At 33.9% G+C, this 19,101-nt stretch overlaps 1 protein-coding gene across 1 annotated transcript; it reads right to left on the bottom strand.

The window, feature by feature from the left end:
- Window positions 1-567: 567 nt before the first annotated feature.
- On the bottom strand, window positions 568-16,763 carry LOC124820671 (ubiquitin C-terminal hydrolase 13-like). The gene is made up of 24 exons (XM_088097251.1): window positions 16,739-16,763; window positions 16,329-16,494; window positions 14,548-14,622; window positions 13,973-14,051; window positions 13,708-13,854; window positions 13,542-13,622; window positions 13,311-13,430; window positions 12,085-12,207; window positions 11,440-11,517; window positions 11,251-11,339; window positions 11,068-11,176; window positions 10,907-10,975; window positions 10,639-10,752; window positions 7,573-7,628; window positions 7,191-7,368; window positions 6,948-7,049; window positions 6,787-6,858; window positions 5,286-5,351; window positions 4,760-4,825; window positions 2,927-3,013; window positions 2,648-2,773; window positions 2,368-2,442; window positions 2,140-2,226; window positions 568-923 (listed from the first exon to the last, which is right to left on the bottom strand). Exons 1-24 carry the CDS (start codon window positions 16,761-16,763, stop codon window positions 843-845), a joined length of 2,271 nt encoding a protein of 756 aa, XP_087953377.1. The 3' UTR covers window positions 568-842.
- Window positions 16,764-19,101: the final 2,338 nt, after the last annotated feature.

Consider the following 19,101-nt stretch of genomic DNA (forward strand, 5'->3'; position numbering starts at 1 on the left):
TTATAGATTGTGTAGTCTGATTTGATATGCTGATATGCATTTTTTTTTATTTAAGAAAAATGACAGTATATATATATATATATATATATATATATATATATATATATATATATATATATATATATATATATAAAATAAAAAAAAGACATTTTCAACCGTTCTTCTAAAATGCCATTGCCATTATTGTAATTGAACATGTTTTGTTTGTATTGTTTAATTCGTTGGACAAAAATAGCTTCTCATGTGAAAGTTATAAAGAATTTGGAAATAGATTTTAAACGTAAAATAAATAAACTTGTTTCGTGAAAGGTTATTATAGTGTATGTTGAATAGAATTCTGATAGAAAACATGGAAAACTTACCTGTCATAAATTATGTTAAAACTACTCTTTTATCTTAAAAAAATTGCATTAAGAGTTAATACTTTATCTTTTCTTAGAAAGGTTTTGGGTGAAAATAAATTAAACTATTCATCAAGGGGTGAAGTTAGTTTGTTGAAAAATGTTGCAGGTGAGTTTAAACATATCAGTTTAAAGTGTAGTTGTATACAGTAACAAGCCTGTAATGTAATAGAAGGCCCAGAAATTAAGTATAGCTATAATTCAAAGACAAAAATCCAACCCAAAATCTTATTATTTATTATTTACAAAGGAATTAAAACCAAAGAGACGAGGAGTTATTGAGTTTTAACTACCAGGAAAGACAGATCAAGCTATACACCTATCCCCCTAAGTAATGATGAAGCTACAAATTGACAAAGATTGAATCTACACTTCTGTCATCACTTCATAAAACTGTAAGTGTCACTGCCATAAGGTGTTATATACTGATTCATAGATTGATTAGTTGTAGATTTTTACAGGCTTCTCAATTGCGTGACGGTTCTGGATATTTGAGAAATGATCGTTGTAGACAGCTGGAACCTGCACATAAAATTATTTTCAGTGACTTGTATGCAGCCGGTGTTGCATTTGGATATCCAGTGCAAATGCGATAATTTCTTTTCTTTCCAATTGTATTATCAAAAGTTGTAGATATAAATGTAAAATAAAATTCATCTATGAATGTTTTAGTGAGAGAAAAGATATATCATGGAGCTATAGGAACTAAAGACTCGTCTCTGTATTAAAGATTAACATTATCTTATATTGTTTATTTTAGAAGATATGTAATTCTGTCTTTCAGTATTGAGTACTATCATGACACACGTAACAACGACAAAATGATTATAAAATAGTGAATTTTTATAATTCTTCAAAAATAAAGAAAATAAAAAATAAAAAAGAGTAGTATCATATAAATATAAAAAATTTATGTGTATCAAACTATCATTTCTTTTAAGTATTTTTCACAAAACACCTAAAGATACCGCCATAATAACAAGTTTGCAATGGCAACTAGCTTAATCCTATTAAAAGTTTCAATCATTGGCATATGTGTCAAGTCACAAGATTGGTTTAACTTTCCCTCATGTTCATAATGAACTATTTATTACACAATTTCATTCACCCACCTTGCATCTTGTTTAACATTCTTATTAATATCCCCGTCACTTCGCAAACGGATCCAAGATAACTAAACCATGGAACATGTGATTTAATGTGATCCTTAGTTTCACCTTGCTCGATCTTACATTGCATATACCTTGGGTACATCTATATTGGTGAAACCGTATGATTCTAAACTTCCTATCTACTTAATTTGAGAATTAGCTCCTCTAAAAAGATGAGCTTGAGGTATGTCTATAGTCATGTTAGAGTTTAAGGGTGAGACTGAAAAAGTAATTTTAGAACATATAGCTTGCCTTCTTCCGTGCGCTTTTCTCTATTATATTTTCTAGATTGCTCTCACAGTTTAACTAACTGAACTATTCTCAAATAAGTCTATTTCTATGTTGTATATTTTCTTAGAGGATAGAGGTAACAGAATATACTCAAATAACCATGCATAGAAGTAATAACTTTTTCTTTTTGTATATAAATTGTAAATATTTTATTATTTTAACTACCCTAAATTTTGAATGACTGCATGCTAGATCCACATTTTGGTTTCTTTTTAAGACTTAGTGCATATACCATCCACACAGCTACATTGGGGAATCTCCCAAAAGACAGAAAGAAGCCACTCCCCAACATTTACCTGGTTAACTGCGTAAGACCTTTTTGGAGCATTGACAGTGTGTTCCAGACCAAGATATTGCTCCCAAGAACCAAAAATATCCCTTCTCTAAACAAACAAACAATTCAAATTTGTATTAACTTAATCATGTAGAAATCAAACAATATGCCTAAACAAATTCCATTGACAGCCTCAAACTCGTACATTCACAACCAAAATGAAAAATCACATAAGAGAATATTGACAGACCTGAAACCGAGCACAGACAATATCAGAATCTTGTAGGTATTCAGGACGACCATGTAACACAAATGCAAACTTCCACTGGAAAGACAAACAACATGGGAACAAATACATCAATCATGAAATAAAACCTTGTCAACTCTACATGCAGAGAAGTAATGGAAGCAGGACGGTAGTTTAACTACAAGCAGAAAAACAAATCGAACTTTGTACATATTCGTTAATGTCCCAAAAAAGTTGACCAAGCTTTAAAATGCCAAAAATAAAATAACACATTCATACATACGCTTGAAAACTCCGCATCTGGAACTTGAAGCTTTTTCTGTATCCGCAATTTGACATCAGCTAATGTCTCACCCCCACGGATAACAAATAGAAAAGGATCCCCAAAATTCTGAATTTTCTGCAAATTCTACATGTTTCAATCCACCCACACAGAATCGAGAAAAAAGTGTTTGTAAAAAAAATGTATCAAAGCAGAAATATGATTCAATTACAGGAAAAAATTATATTTGGACGGAAAAAGAAGTGAGAAATTATAATAATACCAGATATTTGATCTTACCAAATACTTATGAGAAGTGTCTTCAAAGAAATGATAAACATGAATCAACAGATCAAGAGGACCAAGAATTCTCTCTTCTTCAGGAATCTTCAATATTACAAAAGAATATTATATTCGTAACAAGAAACCAAAATGAAGAGGAATCATGCACTAAAAAATTCACAGCATGCTACAATAACAAAAGGACATAATTACAAATTTACAGTCATTCCTGCATAGTTGTGCAGTGTGGCTGATAACAAACTAACAAGGCAGGATTGTGACAGCGGCACGACTACTATACTTTGTGGACTATTACAAAATGAAAACTGAACTCTGTGGAGTTTTGAAAATAGAATTAATGGAACTGCAAAAGCTTAAACATCAATGAAATCTAAAGTAAGGATAAAAATTTTTAATTTCTTAAAACGCTCGTAAGGTAAATCTATCTTGACACAAATCACAGCTAATTTTTTTTATAATGTAAAATAAGAAATTCAAAATGATGAAGAAAAGATAACTCTTAAAATTCCTGAAATAAATATTAGAAAGGCTGTTGCATTTCTGTTTCAAAACCACCACTGGTGTTATTATCTGGGCAAAGAGACGCCAGTCTTGGTCCAAGAACTTAGTCCAAAATGGACTCTGATAGTTAGAACAATGAAATCCTTTTAGACTGATTTTTTGTTATCTTATGATGAAATACCTATTATGAAACATAAAAGGTCTGGCTCAACCTAGAGCAAAGAGGATAGTTAATAATCTGTCTTCTTCATAAACCAGATTTTCATCTTGTGGCTGAACCTCTTATAAAGATTCATATCACTCTTCAGTTTTGGGAATCCTTACATCTTAAGTTCTTTGTACAAAACAAAAAGATCTTCCATCTCATGGGTGTTACAGTGGTAAAGATATTAATTCAGCCGTCCTTAGTTCTTCTACACAACAAGTTTCTCTTTCTTTTAAGCATGTCTTATAGGATATTTGTGTGTCAGCAGCTATTTAGCTAGAAGAGATTTGTGGCAAGTTCTCTCTAATCTCTCAGATTTCAGCTCCATGGTCCTTTATAGGTGATTTTACTGTTGTGCTTGGCTGTCATCAATATAGAGGTAAATTTTATCCATCTCCCTTGGGTTGTAGGGAATTCCAGGATCGCTCTGATCAGAATTCTTTCAATTACTTGCCTTCACCTGGCAGTCAGTTTAATTGGACCGACAAATGATCACACTGAGGATTTTTGGACTAAATAAGAAGGATACGTGCCCATGCTTCTATTTTTCTTTTTTCTTTAATTTATTTCGAGCTTTAACAACTGCCGTATATCGTATTTCATGATTAAATTAGAAAACTAAATTACAGTGGTTAAAAACCATCACGAATTGCAAATTCAAAAACTACCATATATCATGTCTCTAACAATGTCTCCAAAGAGGGGCTAAAAGACAAATTCTGAACTGCAGGGACTAGAGAGACAATTTTTAATTTGAGGGACAAAATGACCCAAATTTGAGAGACTAAAATCGTTTTTAAACTTTATTATTTCAATATTAAAGAGATATGGCCAGGAGGGTTTTTCATGGGAAAATCCAAAAGGCCGTAGATATTCAAGGAAAAGGACCATGACATACTCAAACATGACAATCATGCGACATCCCAATCTTTTTGTTTACAAATACATGTCACATGTCTATTGTCTACACATTTTTCAATATCAACACATTCTCTTCAAACAAGTGAAGGATGACAAGAACTAAAACAATGTCTATCGCATCCAAAATAGTATCTCCCCAATCGAGATGTTGTATTTGAATACTAATTATAAAAATAAATATAATAAAGGTAACAAATCTTTACCTCCTCTGCTCTTAACTTCCAATATTCATCACTAATATTCTCAATTGTCTCACTCGGCGAGAAAATCTGCAAAAGGTTTATTAGTTTTACAGCTATCCAGTTTGAAACTTCTTCATAAATAAAGCAGCACTTAACAAATGTCAAACAAAATTATTAGTTTTTACACCCAAAAAACAAAACAAATTATATGCCAATAAATTTTCCTTATCCTGCATATAAATTGCTTCGAAATGGATATTTCAGTCAAACTTCATTCACATAAATATTGAGAAATATCAGTAATGTGAAATCTAATTTCAAAACAAAATGAGTGACAAGCCAGTAATTAATAGGATAATAGTATTATACAAATTTTGATAACAACTGTCAACAATAAGGCTATATTGCATTAGTGCAAATGAGTGATACAGATCAATTGATTTTTCCCCTCATCGCATTGAACGCCAATAAAATTAGTCAACTTAAGGAAATCATGCTTGTAAGACTAGCATTTGAACAAAGAAAACAAAAGTGTATGATTCAGCACCTTGTATATCTTGTGATAGAAAACTTCAAGCAATCTTAGTTGTGCATCAGGATGAGATAAATCCACCTATTTGTCAACATAATATTAATTCCATTACATTTCATGTAGCATAAAATACAAGAGGTCGACAAATACTTCAAACGAATGCTTCAAATAGACAAGAGGATAGTTAAATCCAGTCAATAACAACAATATGAACTAATCTAAAGGACAATGACAGCATTTTATTAGATAAAGGAAACACCCTTCTCGCACTATCAAACAGTCTCTCATCACAAAGACAATAAGGCTATCTTAGTTCAGTAAACAAGGTGTATCAAGTATACAAGGTGTATCAAAGATATTGTCTAACTTAGGAATTCAGTAAATTATTTTCAAATTAGATTCTGAGAATTTGAATGTTCTTATTTTCCATCAGAACCATACCTATTATACATAGACCAGAATTGTCCTCAATCTCAAGAGTCAAATTCTTTCTCAAACGATAAGTTCATTCCTCCCCAACAAGAATTATATTTGATAAACTGATTATTGCGGTTGTGGGTTGACAATCTTGCATGAAACCCAAACCTCCATGGTTGCTGGGTGTTCCTTCCATCTTTATTCCACCACTTCACCATACACAGGGATGACTTCCTCTTAGTCTTCAAGCCAATTTTCTAAGGTTGAGTTAGATTAATCCCACTTTGAAAGATGGTATTAGAGTCTATCATAGATCCCTTAAAAGGGTCACTTACCATGTTATCCATGTATCAAGCCAACTGGATGTGAGAGGTGTATTGGAAAGTCAAACATCACTAGAGATAATACCAAAATACAACATATAGGTGGGAACAATCATACATACCAGTTTTTTAGGGTTGATTAGGCTAAACCTACTGTGCATGATTACCCAAACGAAAATGTGTTTGCTCCTCTTCCCTGCAACCGAAAAGATTGTCTCCCCCTCGAAATAAAGATCTTCTTCAAAAATTGGACAATCCAGTGCATCAGTACATGTCCGTCTCAACCTTTTCTCCTAATCACTAGACCATCCCACTTTTGATTCTTGACCCCAAATGTCAACTTGTTGTTCCCTTAAGTATCCAACTTGTTACCAAGATTTTTGTCGCCTACATTGGAGATGTTCAGAAGTATGAACACCAAGAATTCAAATCGACCCAACCAATTTAAATACTTACAGTTGGGTAATTTGAGCATTTAGATCAAACTCAACATAAGTCAATCAAACTCAATGCTCATTAGGTTGAATACTGTTGTATTAAGAATAGTATGCTACACATATGTCAGTAATAGAATTTTTAATATTTTTTAAATTAAGTAAACTCTTATGAGTTTACAACTTGAATCTACAAATTGAGTTTTAGTTAACTATTAAGTTTGACAACCTTCACACTCATTATGAAATCAAAATAGTTGAACGGGGCATAATATATCTTTAAGTCACAGTAAAAAAAAGCAGCTTACACGATAATATATCAACTTTAATTATATTGTTTACCTTTGACTTAATATCATTCAGTACATCTTCCACTGTACTCTGTTTTGGTAATCTAACAGTAGAAAGGACCACCTGAGAAATTATAACTCTCATTAGATGTATAAATCTTAATATAACACAGTATATTGAAAAAGGAGAATAAAACCCCTAAAAATACTCACTTCATCTTTCTTAGCAACATGGAAAGCAATTTTAAGAGTTTTTATGCATTGCAATTCTGGCAGAGGGATATCCAATATTTCATAGTACAGTATATCAGAAATCTACAAAAAAAAAACAAAAACAAAAGAAAATAATTCATGATACCAGGAGCACAAGTAAAATAGACAGCCATTTGGAAGTCTTGCAAATTGCAAGGATTTTAAATTATTTTTATCTAGAATGATTTGGACTTGCAATAATACCTGATTGAGGTGAATCAGCATGTCAGACAAATTTTCAACTCCTTGATACTTTATAGGCTGTGCTTTAGGTTGTTGGGAGTAGCAGTTGTGAGACGTAAGTCTGATTTTAGAAGAATCACTCAAGCCAAGATGTTGAGCAACCTTCATAACAACATCATCGTATGTGTGAAGCTTTGACCTAGATGATCACAGAATGTATACGTATCATCAAATATAATTTAATTGCAAGAAAGGTCCACCAACAAAACTTGATCAGGGAAAAAGGGCACAATCAAATCAAGGTTGCATGGTAATTCGTGCAAACAATTTTTTTTAACTAGGACATGAAACTCAACATATTAATTAATATACAAAATTACGTGTATGTACAAATGAAACTTACAGCTCAAGACTGAATTCATCCACTTTGGGTTTCTCCAAAAATCGGAAGCGGACAACCTGAAAAATCAATGAATATTGTGTATTGAAAAGGAATTGAAACAATACACCACAGAAAACTAGTATCCAAAACCCAATATTATTTTTGCAATATTATTCCTCCATTTTTTCAATATTTTTTTTAAGAAATCATATACACAAGTATCTTTCAAATTCACTTAAATATGCAGCAGAAATAATCTAACCATCTGCAACAAAAGATCACCCGGTCAATATCAAGATTACATAGGACAACAAAGTCAACCAATCTGTTCTGAACAATTATCAAAGATCCCCAAAATACGCCAATATATGATAGTGTATAATTCAAATACCACCATGTGGCAAAATTCTATAAAGAACTCAATAACCAGAGTCTGTCAAAGAAAGTATTGAATTATGAGGAATGCAAGCTTTCAAAATTATACTTTCTAACATCAGTGGTGGATTTATCACCAGCCGCCATAACATGGTGCTAGCAATGCAGAATTTCCATGGCTTTCCATTGTGGCTGCTTTGGAGATTGCAGAAAGATGCTGTTGAGAAGTCCTGGGGAAAATTATGCCCCAGTCCCACATTGCAGGCCCGCGCCTCTTTAGAAAGGAAGAAGTATTGGTTGGAGCAATCTAACCTAGACCTGAGGCAAAATCCTCTTTTTGAAACTATTGTGGGACCTGTGACCTGACCAACACAATAGATTTAAAAACGAAAACAAGTTGGGGGTATTTCTTCTGAGATCTCCATAGTTTTTTCTCCCACCCTCATACTACAAAAAAGGATTACTATACACTTGTAATAATATATCTGGACTATACTTCAGACTATGTAACTCTGGAACATTCAGATTACGTTCTGGATTAAGAATATGGTTTCAAATTTGGTAAACCGGAACCATATTCCAGGTTGTGTCAACCAAAATAGGATTATGTAATTCCAGATTACATGAATATATTTTGGATAATTATAGATTGCATAACCCAAAACTCAGATTACATATTCCAGAATATAGTTTTGAATTGATTATGAAGTGTTATGATAGGAACACATTGGCCTTTTGTTATATTATGAGGGTGAGACAAGTTATGACAATGTTAGGAAAAAAAACCCAAACCCAACCCAAAATTAAGAGAAAAAAGAACTAAGCTAACCTTCGTGAACCACCATAGACCAAAAAGCAAACCAGTTCAGCTACAGTAGCCAGTGCAGTCAACCACCAGTGACACTGCTACTGAATGCAACCTATTCCTCTACCGTATGCAACTTATTCTGCTCCAGCCTACGGCCTTTTCCATCACCATCACCCACTGCCGGACCACCACCTATCCCCCTTCTCACAGCACAACCCCTGGCCCAAACTACAAGGTTCTTGCTGTTTTTTTCTTCTTTCTCGTTTCTTATCCTTTTCTTCTCAATACTCCTTCTCTATAAAACTGAAACCCCTCAACATCTATAAGAAAGGCTGTTCAACTACGTTGGATATTTCTCTGAACTTATTGTTATTTAAATTTCTAAACTTGCTATTATTATTAATTGTTATCATTATTTTCCTTATTTTTGCATTGTAATTATAGTTCTGCATTTTCTATTCATCTGTTAGTATATATTGTATTTTTTTTGTTTGCTATGTTTTCCCCATAACCTGTAATGACTTAAATATATCTCGGAGAAGGATTAAATACAAGTCAAACTCAAAAAAAAAAAAAAAAAAACAGAGAAGTAAAGGGAAATTTTATTTCTTATGTATATATGTATCACAATACATCATGCCTATTTATAGTACTACTACAAAAGTTAACATCTCACTAACTATCTAACTAATATGCCACACTATTAAAATATCTACAATAGAATCAAGCTTCAATCATGAGTTAAATTTAATTTATGCATCATAAGCTAAAATCAACATTTTTAAAGAAGTTAAATGCGACAAATTTTTCAAGGTTTTATTTATGGGAAAAGTTCAATCATTTTACCTTCTAATTTTCTTTTCCTACATGTGTTTGTTGAAAAGTTTATCCAAACAGTGCAAATGCATTCAGCCACATTCTAGTTTTCAAGGAAAAAAAAGTTTCCTATTTTTTGTTTCAAATTACTGGCAAATTTTCCCTTTTAAACAAAGTTACTAAAATAGTAATGGTACATACGCTTTGGCTAATACTAAATAATAATAATAATAGGGGGAGCTTGATTCCTGCATAGCATTTCACTAATTTAAGGGCTACAAACCTAAGAGGCTGCACATAACAAGCCCAAGAGAAAAAACCCCATTATTTCTGGTAACAGGTTTTGGGCCCAAATGGAACTAATAACTACAACAACACAGAGCTTTGAACAAGATATGCAAGGATGGAAGAGGAAGGGAAAAGTGGAAGATGGCAGACATGTATACCATAGATTTTTCCTTGCTTCCTCTATATCTTTTACCTCCTTGAATGTTGCTTAGTTTTACAAAATTGGCTTAAAATTTTTTATATGAAATAAACTTATGTCATCAAGGCAAGGATGCAGCCAGACTACAATACTTTTATTCTCAGAATCAAGTATGTTGAGTATTGGAGTAAATGCTGTCAGATGGCATTGTTTAGCCTAATCCTAACAGGTAGCTATGGTTAACTGACTGCCAGACTGGCAGTGCTGAGTTATATACTATTGTACCCTAACTAAGATGGAAATCTAATAAAAACTCAGTCCCAGCAAGTCTTCACCCACTTTCCATTCAATTTTAAGATTTTCTATTCAATTCTAAAATCAGAAGAAATATATGCGCTTAGTTTTATCAATACCCGGCCTTCAAATACCCGACCAATGTTTCAATGTTGTGTTTATTACTTTTTAGATCAGCAGATTCAATACAAAAAACTTGACAAGAGGTGAATTTTCAAGCTATCTGTGCAAACTTGAAAAATGGATGAAGTTCGCAGCATTATACTTATCAAGCATAATTTTTGCAGTTAGAAGACAATATTTAAATTGAGGATTCAAAATTTCAGAATTTATAAAAAAGTTATAATTTTTATTTAAAATTTCAAACCTGTCGGTTATGCACATATTCTAAGAATGAATAAACGTTGTTGGGACAGCAAAGCTGCTCCCCACTTCCAGCTTTGGGGAATTTCTGGTAGCAAATAATATCACCATCCTCAAGCTGCCAAAAACAGATGGAAGCAGAAGTTGCAATAAAGTAGGTGCCCCAATACAATACAATTTAGGATGGAGATGATTGTTTGTAATAAACCACCAAGGCATATACTTAAAATTCACTCGAGTAAAAAATCTACAGTTAATCACATAATGTATACCTGATTGTCACGATAAGTCTTATTCCTGTCAACATGTTCACACATGACACGAGGTTCAAATTTAATTTCCTGGATGAGGGCAAAAGAAAGAAAACATACTTACTCTTCCTTTGGATTGCAATCACGAGAAATAATGATACATGAGATGCAGATCAGCTAACCTCAAATAGTTCAATTTCTTCATCAACAGCAAATCCTGCCATTCGTTTTAGTGTAGACAATATATCCAATGGCTTCCCACTACCTTTGACATAAAGACTCCCAACATACCTGAGAAAACAAGAAAAGGCATTAGAGTAACTAAATGTAGCCTCACTCTAAAATGTAATAGCAAGAGCAAGTACCGCAGCTTTTCCTGAGAGGGATCATAAACTTTAAAGAATAGCAACAAATCTTCTTTTGTCTTCACGGGAGGAGGACAAAACCCAAAACCCTAATTCATTATGCAGAAAATAAATAACAAATCCATGTCAATTAAAAGTCACTACCAGACAATCGAGAACTAAGGTAAAATCTAAAAGAAACAACAGTACCGGATTTATTCCAAATTCCAAAAATAATGTCAGCTCTGCATTATTTCCATTAATGGAAACTTCTGTCAACTCTCCAACCTATAAATGATCAGAAAAAAAATCATATTCTCGAGTTAGCAGTTCAAACAATGAAACTTCACTCCTATTCTCCATCCCACCTATTTTAGTTTTATTTTAGGTTAGCGTGTAACAAAAAAGTAAGCAATCAATATTTGCCTAAAGCAGCAGTAGTATACATTTCTTAGTTCAAATATTTTTTTTTTTGCAAATTGATATTGTCAAAATTCAAAGGGAGGACTACTAATCTGCCAGGCAGAGCAAATATGACACTGTAATTCAAAATCTGCCTCCATAAATATATATACTTGGGAACATATGAAAATAAGGGAACATCCAGAATATTTTTCTCTTCGTTTTTGTGTTTATGAACAGTGGACTTGTAATGAGTGCCGGCAGGAAAACAGTATTATGATTAGACAGGGCAGCCTGTGATGTTCAGCGAATATTTAGTAGGATCAAGAAATAAAAAATTTAAAAATAAAAACACATGGTTAAGGTTAAGGTATAATGTAATATAACATAATATAGACAGACATAAGTATACATTTTAGGGACACGGCATTGGAATTTGGGTGAAGAACTCACCAACCCAGTTTCCTCACTAGACGTCAATGGTCTATTTAGCCGGTATGTATAATTTTGCCGCCTTGCCCATAGCCAAAATCGTTGAAATGGGACAGGTATATGAAACTCTCTAGCAACTTCTTCCTGATAAAGACTTCATTGTCAGAAATATAAGAAGAAATTCAAGAATTAAGTTCTGTTTCAGCAGATATCAAATGAATTACAGATCAGTAAATATAAGTACACAGCCTGTAAAACAAAAATGACTATTTAAGCAGTAATGAATTATTGAAAAACACCTAAGATAAGCTTTTCACTCATTCAGCTTCAAATGGAAATCCTATTGGACCTCATTTTCCCACCTAACTCCAACCTTAATTCAATCATCTTTGCCAGGGTGACATGGAGTAGTGGGTGGTTCGACTGAGTCCTTACTCATACTTAACTTCAACTGATGGTGGCTGGGTGACAGGATTCAATTGGAGCTGATTAGGTTTTGATCTGGGCGAGTGCTTTTTGGTTGTTTTCACTGCAGCTGTGTTTCAGTGCTTTTGTTGTATTTGGAAGGTTAAAGATGATTCAGAAATTTAATAAAGACACGACAAGGAAAGTAAACGGACAAGGATTAGGTGTTTTATTAGAGTACAAAAACTCCAAAAAAAAAGCAGATGATGAAGGCAATAGGAAAGAATGCAAAGGGCCGCCAAATACCTATACAAGACAATACATAACAGAGAATGGCAATCACTTCATGGGAAAAACCCAAATGATAAACCAAAAACTAAATCTTATGTACAAGCAAACATTGGGGGCACAGAAAACCCCATTTGTATGCGGTCAACCAACTGCCACAATAGGTCTCTGGTAAGGTAGCCATCACCGAGACTAAAAGACACCAATGATCTAAAAGAAACACATCCTCAAAAAATAAATATACAACAGGCATAAGAGAAACCCTACCGAAAAGCTCAGCAAGAAAAATGAAGAAAACGACATAAAAGGAAGAAGAAATTTCATACTTCCATAGCCAAACACTGAGAAACTTGAATGAAGAAATGATTTTCCACTTCAGTAGTTTATATCTTATAAATTTATTCATATAACTCATAACGGAAAGATGAAACATTTTCCAATTGAAAAAAATTTGAAAGGAAAAAAATCTTGCAAAAATGAAATAGATGGAGCATTGAAGGCCAAACATGAATAATTTTTATGTGCAAATAAAATGATAAAATAATAGTTCATACCTTAACCAACATAAATGGCATTTGTTTTTTAATGCGAAAACTCCATACTTTATCATGATCAACTAGATCAAAGAATATGTCCTTTCCAATCTGTGTACACATATCTTCCTCACGTGCAATCTGGATCCAATAAATAGTATCATTGAACCAGTTCTTAGAACCCATGCATATCAGAGAAAGCATATAAAGATAAAACTAAACTTAGATGGGAGGGAAAGCTAGATTTGTAACCTTTATGACGGTGTATAAATGAGCCTCTGCCTTTTCCTTCCTCTTCTTCTCTTTTTCTTCTTGTTCTTTCTTTAATCTAGCCTAAAATATAATTTAAAAGTGAAAAAATTTTGCATCAGAGAAATATAACATAAGTAATATGACATCAATGAGTCAAACATCTTACTCTTAGGTGTTGGGCAATGTCCTTCTCATCCACGTTACAAATTATCTTATCCTTGTCACTGTCACGAATATAAACAAGCATATATGCATTTGAGTACTTTGTAAATTTGAAGGGAGAGTTGTTGAACCCAGGGTTGATATGAGGTAACTATAGAAAAGAAGAAAAATAACAAAAAAGAAATGTGACGACAATGTTAAAAGAAAAATGACAATCAGGATCCAAGAATAGATGATAAAGTGATCAAGGCAATAGTATTAAGTTTTACCTCTTCTTCACCACCATACTGTTCTTCTATTGCCCTCTTTGAATCTTCTTTTGTTACCCGTTCATCATCAAATTTAAACCTGAAACAAGCAAGTTATGTACGCTTTTAAATAAGAAATCAGTAAGAAATAATGAACAAAGAAGAAAGGGAATGACTACCATGCCTACAGGTATCACAACACAAACATATATATACCAACCATTTAGCTCAATGAAAACCAGCACAAAATGTTAAGCATGACAATATAAGGGCTTAAACTCTCATGCTAGTTATACCTAGTGTGATATGAACTTTTCATTAAACATGGTACAAAGCAATACTAATATACAATGGACAAAGGAAAACTAAAAAAAGTTAGCAATTCTTAAGGACCCAACAAATCATCTTCAGGATCATCCATTAATAGCTCTAAAACACAAAAAGAAACTAGGAAAAAAGCCTCCTTTCGTTCGCACACGAATCCTGAAATACTGAATCGGTGAAGCTAGTGAAAAGGTAACACTTTTGTGCTTATTAGTTAAAACATAAAATATAAAAGTATATTGTCTCAAACCAAAAAGAACTCAATTACTCACCACTGATCTGATAGAGTTGGCCTAATATAAGCATAATAGTGTCCTCCATGAACCCCACCACTGTGAACCAAAACACTGAAAACAAAAATGATGATGCAGACAAGACCCATAAGTATATGATTAAATAAATGAAAAATCACAGTTAATAAAGATATAGGGCAGTGCCATCAATCCAATTCTAAATCCATAATTAAATTGTCCTATCGATTTTCGTCATAAAAAAAATAACTCATTAAGATGAACAGAAAAAGTTGGAAAGAGCTGAGGACAAATAGTCATGCATAACAAAAAAGATGTATACATACAAAATGAAGAGAACAAAAAAAATTAAAAGAAGCTATAATCCTTGAGATAAATCTCCTTGTAAAGACCATGTATTTAGCACAAAGCAAATCACCATTGTACCACATGTTGACAAATATAATCCAATTTTTATCTTCAAAAGATAGACAAATGAATTTCAATTAGTCCATGACCATCTTACCGTGTATAGAGGTACACTCTGCTCTCACAATGAATTCCATTTTCTTACCATATTAATGAGTGAGTGCATCCATCACATATATAGCCAGCAGTTAACCTCAAAATACTATAAATAGATTCCAGAGGAAAATAACTAAATATTCTAAAATTTAAGGTGCATAAGATTGTAATAATACAATCTTGTTAGTCTACAAGTAACTTGACTTAACATGGCCAGCCAAATGTATAACCATTAACAAGTCAAAATTGTAAACCCTATACAGCTTCTTACCTCAAAATTAAGACAGTTTCAGTTGGATCAAGCAGCATCAAAACATACTTAACCTTTTAACTCATTATGTTGTGGACCCAACAATCACCAACCAATTTATTTAATACAATTACAAGATCAAAGAAATACAGAAAAGCGATGCCAATTACAAATATATAACGATAACTGTACAGCTACAGTATATAATATTTTACTACATTAAAGACTTCTTGTGAACAGTGATAGCTTACAATGGATTCTAAAAAAAACAATAATTGAGAAAACCTCAGTCTACAGATGTAGCACAGTGTCCTTTAATTCAAATTTCCCATCTTCTCTAAGACTCTTAAAGTGGAATTGTTGCTAAATGCAGACTGTTAAGTATTTTCAACCATAAGTCACCACTGTGCTACATGGCTAATTCCTAATCACTTGATTTATTATGTCCATATGGCAAATAAGGTCAGTGCAAAGATATGGGATTTAGGGTGTGTTTGAGTAAATGTCTTAATTAAGTTCTTACTGAATAAATTATTATCATAATGCAGTTGTAAAACTTGTTTTCATAATTGAGGAGAAAATGGAGTTAAAATGTTATTGTATAAGTTGTTTTCATAAGTTTTTTGAACATCATCTACTATTTTCATAAGTTGCCCTGGACTTGCACAATTGTTATGTCATGAGAAAAGCCCTGTCAATAAGTTCTTTCAAATTCACCCATAGTGATTCTATTTTTCACTTTCACGGTATAGGAGTGACTAAAATTCAAACAGCGTTCAGTGTAAAAAAGTTGCACTTCACTTTGAAGCTTCCCACATTTTTACCATACCAATTAAATTGAAGTGATTTTTATTCCAAATTCTGCACCTTGCAGTTTTCCACCATTCAGACAAGTGTAGCCTTACTGCCTTAGTTTCCCAAAGGACCAAAACAGACATTAACCATAAAAAGAAAATTTAAAAAAAAAAGCCAACACTGAAGTACATGGAATATGTCATTGAACAGAACTTCAGCCAATTAAAATTTGAAGATGTGGAAATACCAATACCTGTGAAGAGTATAAAGGTTGCGAATGCTTCTATTTGCTTTCGGAGATAGATACTTGCCATTGTCCCTATCAAGATCTAGTTGCAGGGGGAACTCATAGTAGTCATTGATCTGTTGGAGATCAAGTTGATGGTCACTCTTAAAGGTGCATTTGAATAAAAAGAAAACTTAGAAGTACAATAAAATCTTGGGTGTACGGGATCACCATACATGGTATACAAGGGAAAAAACTTTAACAATTTACAAATGAACATCAACATCCAAGACTACATCAATTACATATTTTCCTTCAAGTAGATGATACTTAATTGGTAATTACATCATCATAGTATGTACACAACAGAGGTAACCCAAAAGATTATTATTGACTAAGTGGGTAAGAAAAAACATTCTATCCTACTCTTACCTAACCCAGCTCTCCCACCAAACAGATCATTTATAAACTAATGGGAAGGATGGGATAAGGTCACTAACTTTTTAGCTCACCAAGCAATACTACATTGAAATAGGAAAGATAGTTTATTCACTTCTATCCCCTTCTCCTCACCACCAAAATCGTCATGATGCCAAAGAAAGGAGAATTTAATTTTAACCTTTTCCATAAAATGGGAAGAGGGGAATTAAAAAAAATATGATCAAGGAGAGGGAAAAAAACGATGGGGGAGAGGCTTCCTCCTTGGAGAGACGCTTTGAAGAAGAAATGGAGACTCATTGAACCGTGAAAACATAAAAGTCTCTAATGCCATAGGATTTACATATACTTTTTCTACCTAAGCTAGGACATCATTGATGCTTGTTTTTGGATTAAAACTGAAATAGAGAAATAGTTGTTTGGATGGATAGAAATAAGGAAAAAAATGGAGAAAAAAATTAATTTCTTTATTTGGATGAGTCAAGAGAGGGTAAAATAATAAATAATGAAATATGTTCTTACTAATTAAAAAATTAAACGTAATCCCAAAACTTAAACTTTTTATTCCATTAATCTCTTTAAATGCAACCAATTAGTATTTTTATTTTTAAATTTCATAAATTTTGTTTTTTTTAAGAAAATAAAATGTACAATTGAAAAGGGAAAATTTCTAGTGGGGCGCTAAAAATAAATTTTACTCCTTCCTAATTATCCTCTGAAGCAAATGGTGGAAATTTAATATTTCCATCTCATCAAATAAACAAGGTGATAGATCCTTTAAGTGTTTTATGAATTCCAAAATTATAAAATTTGGGTTGGCATTAACTCTACATTTATCTCTTGGATACCTTAAAATATGAGCCTGTTAGAAATAAAAAAAAAAAATCAGAGTCATCAATTTTGTCACTTATTGGCATATAAAAAAAATTCTATTGGTCTTGTAAGGTGATAGGGACATTATTTTTAAGATATGGACTTTTTCTATGCATGTGGATTGAACTTTTATGTTAATTTGGGAGATTGATGATATTATGTACAGAGACAATACATATCTGATACCGTAAAATGTTTATTCATTCAAAAAATAAATAGGATTCTTTAGATGTAAGATACATGAATATTTATGTATAAAAATTATAACAACTACAACGAGAAAACTTTATCCTACTTAAGTGTGAACAAATATTAAACATAATAAAAATCCCAGCTAAGAACATACTCCTTAGGCATGATAGAAATAAAAAATATAAACCATTATCAACATAAATTAGTTCCTGTACCAGAGAGTGTCGGGCGCCGTACGAGGGGCGCCGAAGTGTCAGGCGCCGTACGAACGACGCCCGAAGTATCGAGACGCCCGCAATGCCGGGCGCCGTACGAGGGGCGCCGAAGTGCCAGGCGCCGTACTTACGACAATGCCTGTACGCAATCGTAAAAGGCACGCCGGAGGCTCATGCGTTGAAGAGCCGGACGCCCGAAGTATCGAGACGCCCGCAATGCCGGGCGCCGTACGAGGGGCGCCGAAGTGCCAGGCGCCGTACTTACGACAATGCCTGTGCGCAATCGTAAAAGGCACGCCGGAGGCTCATGCGCCGAAGAGCCGGCCCAAGATTGAACCTAGACCCGGTATAAACTCTCCTAACCTTCATGTAGCAGGGAGGAACACCTACCAACCGGGCCGAACCTCTTTATAAGAAAAACTTTGAAGAACTCACAAGGAATCCTACCATCACAGAGCAGCCCGGCACAACAGCCACTGCGTCAAATCTTGTCTGTTAGGCGACCTAAAGTCCTACGTTCACTACGTGCACTAGGACTTGGGGGGCTTGTGTATCTGCAAGGGCCGAACGCCGTACGGAAGGACCCATGCGGGCGGACGCCCAAGCTAATTGGGCGGATCTCCATGCGGACGAGGCGGACGCCCATATCACATGGGCGGATCCCGCATGGGCGGATCTTCGCGGACACGACCAAGCAAAACCGGACGCCGTACGGAGGAGCCCACATGGGCGGATCCCACATGGGCGGATCCCGCATGGGCGGATCTTCGCGGACACGGCCAAGCGAAACTGGACGCAGTACCAAAGAGCCCGCATGGGCGGACCCACATGGGCGGATCTCCGTGTGCGCGAGGCAGACGCCCATTTCACATGGGCGGACGTCCACGCCCGCCAAAACACTAATCAACATGACTTAAGGAAAAGTAGCCTGGTTTAAAGGTAAGTAGAAATTAGAAGCTATCGGGCCGTTTTGGGCCGTGATTAACTTTTCACTAATCCCAAGCCCATAGCGAAAACTATAAATACAGGTCCACGGTGAGTGGTAGATAGGTTACATTGAATGCACATTTATTGCTACTACT

This window comes from Vigna umbellata, chromosome 8, assembly GCF_029865625.1.
Source record: "Vigna umbellata cultivar VRB3 chromosome 8, Vumbellata_1.0, whole genome shotgun sequence".
Taxonomy (NCBI): Eukaryota; Viridiplantae; Streptophyta; class Magnoliopsida; order Fabales; family Fabaceae; genus Vigna; species Vigna umbellata.

Coding starts and splice junctions, on each gene's coding strand:
- LOC124820671 (XM_088097251.1), bottom strand. CDS start 16,763: ATGATCTGTTTGGTGGGAGAGCTGG. Junction 12,208..13,310: donor TGCCATTTATGTTGGTTAAG/GTATGAACTATT, acceptor AGTCTTTATCAG/GAAGAAGTTGCTAGAGAGTT. Junction 7,050..7,190: donor TGCTGATTCACCTCAATCAG/GTATTATTGCAA, acceptor TTTTTTTTGTAG/ATTTCTGATATACTGTACTA.